The sequence below is a fragment of the Cornus florida genome, unplaced genomic scaffold, assembly GCF_030987335.1.
Source record: "Cornus florida cultivar Cherokee Brave unplaced genomic scaffold, ASM3098733v1 CherokeeBrave_3.0.0_Hap2_Chr10, whole genome shotgun sequence".
NCBI lineage: Eukaryota > Viridiplantae > Streptophyta > Magnoliopsida > Cornales > Cornaceae > Cornus > Cornus florida.
Genome location: NW_026775580.1, coordinates 54,418,543 through 54,423,500, shown reverse-complemented (window position 1 = coordinate 54,423,500; position 4,958 = coordinate 54,418,543). Strand labels below are relative to the sequence as shown.

Below are 4,958 nucleotides of genomic sequence, written 5' to 3'. Positions count from 1 at the left end.
TCTAACTTTTTAAGAGGATGGGGTTTTAGTATTTTTTTATTATAGTGGTAATGAATGAATTACCAAAATATTCATAGTGGGTCCATAAGAATATGATTGTTATGCAAGAAGGTTAAATGTTAAAAAATAAAAAATAATAAAAATAATAAAAGAAAAAAATAATAGTATTTTGACTTTTCAAATGAGACATTTATTTTGAAATAGCAAAAAAAGAAGAAGATAGATTTCTTTTTTTTTTAGGACAGGTGGAGTATTATTATTATATTATTATTAGGATAAAGTGCAAAAACCCCATATTATATACAAAAAATTCAAATACTCTCCCTTACATTTTTCAGATTGAGCATATAAAGACAATTCTTCAATTTGGAGACCTAAAGACAAAATAAATAAAATTAAAATAATAAAATAAGGGCATCTTTTTAAAAAAATTATAAAAACCCCAAAAAAGTTATTTTTAAAATTTTAAGATTAGTTTTTTATATATTAAAAAAATGAAATTCTTAAAATTACAACAATAAAAAAAATCAAGACTTTTCTAGACATTCTATCAAATCCAATCACATTCGATCCTCCCAATCGTACTTTTGTTAGGTTGCTCGTCTTCATTTCTTTCAGCCTTTCAATCCTCCCAAGCATTCCCATCAAATCACAGGGTTGCAAGAGATTATTGTATAAAATCAACATTTGAAGATATGAAAAGTCATTTAATACATAATATAGTACATACCTCATGTACTACACAGTACATACCTCATTAATTAACAGGGCCCCTATATATAACCAAAATATTAGGGTTGTTACTTCTTTCTTACATGCCACAAAAATTATTTACTACGTAGAATTCTTGTATGTAAGCCTCTTCTTTTTAGTGATAACAGCATTAGAAACAGAAGAGGTTTTTATACACATTTCGGTTTCTTAATTAATTCTCTCTCTGTCTACTTCCTGCATTCTTTTACAACAAGAAGACACATCCCCCTGTAAAAAAAAATGAATTTTGAAAAAACAAATCAGAGCATGATTAGATACGAGAATTTTGACTTTTTAAAAAGGTAATTAAAAAAATTTTAAGAGTAAAAGAGAAAAAAGAAAAAAAAGTTTAAAAAAAATTTGAAAATTAATAATTTTAGGAGAACATAATATACTAATTTTTATATATACATGTAAAAAAATAAAATAAAAATCATATATACACCTAGGGCGGGCCAGGGGGCATCTGCCCCCTCTGGGCTCACACGGCTTTGCCCCTAGTTCAGCGCTGGTGTATTCACTAGGAGAGCGTCCTCATAGTTAAATTTTTGAAAAAAAATGCATGATTTTAAAGTCTAGCTAGGGTTTGTAGAGAATTTCACAACCTATCGTCAATCAAGAAATTCTGTCCAACTTGTCCGCCTGGGTAGCACTTTCCATCTTTAAAAAGCACATCTCAGCATTTTTCAAATCAAATCCTAAACTCTCCCACGTGAAAGAAAAGAAAGCAAATTCTAGCGATATTTGTGGGATGTCACGTTCAATGGAAGTTTTCGTTGTGTACGATTGCAGAAGATGTTTTGGTACACAACGGAAACTTGGACCGTGTAAGGTCCTCTCAATTATGGATGGAGACTTTAAATTTGAAGTGGACCCCATTACAATGCATCTAAACTGTTCTGTTTCTGATGATTGGTTAAGCTTTCCCTCCTTTGGTTTTGGAAGAATGATATATATATATATATATATATATATATATATATATATATATATATATAAGTAAGCAATTGTTATTGTGATGTGTGTGCAAACATTTGGTTGTATGTAGAAATTCTACATAAATTTACAAAGAACTCACAATTTCAAGGAGTCCATTGAAAGACAAGGCATTGATCTTAGACTCCAAAGTCTGTCTTGTTAATTTTTGATCCAATGCAACTAATGCCGCAGCCACGGCAATGACAGACGGTCGATAGTCCTTGAAATTCACATCTGAATATAAGATCAATATATGTAATTAAATTACAACAAATTATGTTTGTGTTCGGCTGCATGAAATTTGAATTTTAAAATTATGGAATTGGAAAAAATTTTACTCCGTAGTTTAAATTTAATTATTTTTTCTTGATTTCAATTCCAATTCCATATAGCTAACATGGTTGATTATATGAAATTGAAACTTTGAATTAAAGTTGGTGGAATTAAAAAAAATCTTATGCACAAAATTGAATTAGAATTTTTTTCAATTTCAAAACTTCAATTACATGCAACGAAACGTGACCAAAGTGAAATTTGATGGCATCAACCACAAATTACCTCTCATTATAGCCAAAATGAGTTCCACAGTTCTGGACACAATGTTCCTTGGTGGACGGTCCTTGCACAACTTAGTGATGGATGTGATGAAATAATGTACATAAGCATATGGAGTCACTGAACCCATCTTCCATTCCAATGTATTCAACACCAAAAGCTCCATTCTCTGAATCACTTTGCTCTCAAACCGGTTATCTTCTCCCGGAAACTCCGATAGCGCGGGAACTGTACATTCTTCCTCCATCTTTGCCGCCAACGACAGACACGCCACCGACAGCAATCGAATCGCCCAATGTTTCTCGTTCTATATATATATATATATAATGTTACATATTTCAAGTGAAAACTAATATTGTGTATATATAATGTTACATATTTAAAGTGAAAACTAATATTGTGAGTGTGTACGCGTTTACTAAGCATTTCCAAAAAAGTAAAAATAAATAAATAAATGAAAACTTACTTCAATCACACGCTTGGAAAGGAAGCGATCGAAGTAATTAACGGATAAAAAAGCTGTCTGGAAGCGAAAACCAAACAATGCCCGTGTCTGCATATGAATATGAATATACAGATGATTACAAACAGAGTACTTCAAAAGTTACTAAAAAGGGTTAAAAAAAAAAAAAAGTTAGAAAAAATGAAGTGAATTCGAAATTGACTGACTTTGAGAATCCATGTGATTGCATCTAAGCGAGCACATTTAATCCAGTCACCAATCATGTATGAAGATTTGTAGTCTGCACTGATCTCTCTTTCAAGCAACATTTGCACATATTGGTGTTCTTCCTCTGTATTTGATGAAATGTTGTAATTAGTTAAGTTGATGAAGGTGTCTTCATCTACCACTTCTTGACAGGTGAGGCTAGAGAGAGAAGATGTAGAGTGAGAAGAATGCTCCAGTACCATCGTGTAGTGTTTCTCTCTCTAGATCTCAAGATTGAACGGTACGTAGTGAATCAAGGATGTATATTAAGTGCTAAATCCAAGAGTTGGAGAGAGAAAATATGTAAGGTAGGTTGACTGCCATGACTAAACACTGAGGTGTGATGAGTTTAGCGGTTTTGGTGCTGCCACCAGCCACATTTAGCGAGGACTGTCTGAGATGTGTGTGTATGTGTGTGTTTTGCAGTGTGCGTATCTGTGTGTATTCAAGCTAACGTTTATGTAAAGAAATTAGGAATTCCTAAATCCATGGTTTAGTCCTACCACGTCTGTGACGGCTTAGCTTTGACTAAAGAGTACCACAATTTAGTAAACGATGGGTCAATGACTGATTTATTAGCTCTGTTTGGTTGTACAATTGAAAATCTGAAAGGGACAAAAAATAGGGGAGACAGAAGAAGAAGAATTATTACTATTATTATTGAAAGGAATCAGACAGTGTGTTGGAAAATGGTGTTACGTAATTTTTTATTATTATACTATTACATGATATTATTACTGACGAACCTAATTTTTTATTATTCGTAGGGAATAAATTTTCAAATATATTCTTGAATGTGGTGTGATAACCTAGTTATATAGCATGTGATGTTTTAATTTACAAAAAAAATAAATAAAAAATAAAAAAATAACCTTCAAGCAAGGAGAGTAAAATGGAAATATTAAAAAAAAATACATTCAATTTTAAATTACGATAATTATTTTGAGACAAACAAAAATAGAAAAATAGAAAGGTGGATACTTTTTATAGGACGGATGACAAATATAAATAACTTTATGTGTTTTTCTGTGTTTGATTGTTGAAAAATATTTACAAAGAAAAAAAATATAAAAATTTAACAAAAATAACTTATTTTCGACAAGCTATATTTTATACGTCTCACCCAATGGACTTGTCATAGACCTTTGCCAAACACTAAAGAAATATATATATTTTACTTGAAAAAATAAAATTTTTTTGAAGAAAATATTTTACGTTTAAACAAGCGAAACCTAAAACTTTCATTTTTGCTTCAAGCAAAAACACAAACAATTTTGTTTAAAGTGCAACCGGTTGTACCTTTACAAAGAGTCAAAATATACATGTCTTTTGTATGTGTCCTCGCTTTCTAATCTGTCTAAGCGTATTCTTGTTCATCACAGAATAAGGTAATACTTGTTGATTCGCTTCCAACCTTAAGGCCCAAAAGTAAACCAAAAATTATAATTAGAACGAACATGTTTTGACACCAAGATATGTCAATTACATTTTCTGCTTAACATAATTTACCCAAAATTTAAATGTCAAACAAAGTGGTAGAAATTAAATGTTACATTAAGATTTGGTCCAATAATTAAGATATAAAGAAAGAGGAGTGGAGTGGTTGAAAGTTCTTAAAATTTTGATACATCCCAACATAAATTTGGCGATGAATTGTCATACATACTCAATCGTAATAGATTTTGATTCAAAGCACTTTGTTATTCAATAGCAACACCAATTGCCAATATTTCCAATGGACTTTCAAAAAATTATTTTTGTAATAATGCACTCAATATTTGGTGAGAGAGAGATCCAATTGCCTAGTGGAAAGCAAGGTCCAAACGCGACGCTTTTGGAAAGCCTTGGGAATTAACAAATTACGGATTGTAAGGAGTCCCAAAATTTGAAGAGTCCAAAATGATTAATATGGTTTTGGAAAATGATAATGTGACTTTACAAAATGATAATCGCGGCAAATTTA

The 4,958-nt window shown here is 31.0% G+C and overlaps 1 protein-coding gene across 1 annotated transcript; it reads right to left on the bottom strand.

Annotated features, from left to right (window-relative positions):
- Positions 1–1,816: 1,816 nt before the first annotated feature.
- On the bottom strand, positions 1,817–3,414 carry LOC132277637 (cyclin-D5-2-like). Its single transcript, XM_059779475.1, has 4 exons — positions 2,956–3,414; positions 2,753–2,839; positions 2,290–2,593; positions 1,817–1,965 (listed from the first exon to the last, which is right to left on the bottom strand). The coding sequence occupies exons 1-4, from the start codon at positions 3,196–3,198 to the stop codon at positions 1,817–1,819; spliced, it is 783 nt and encodes a 260-aa protein (XP_059635458.1). The 5' UTR covers positions 3,199–3,414.
- Between the last annotated feature and the right edge of the window lie 1,544 nt (positions 3,415–4,958).

Bases quoted from the DNA above. Each gene is read 5' to 3' on its own strand.
- LOC132277637 (XM_059779475.1), bottom strand. From the start codon at position 3,198: ATGGTACTGGAGCATTCTTCTCACTCTACATCTTCTCTCTCTAGCCTC. The intron at 2,840-2,955 runs GTCAGTCAATTT...ATTCATATGCAG, and splicing joins CAATCACATGGATTCTCAAA to ACACGGGCATTGTTTGGTTT. The intron at 2,594-2,752 runs GTAAGTTTTCAT...ATATATATATAG, and splicing joins TTTCCAAGCGTGTGATTGAA to AACGAGAAACATTGGGCGAT.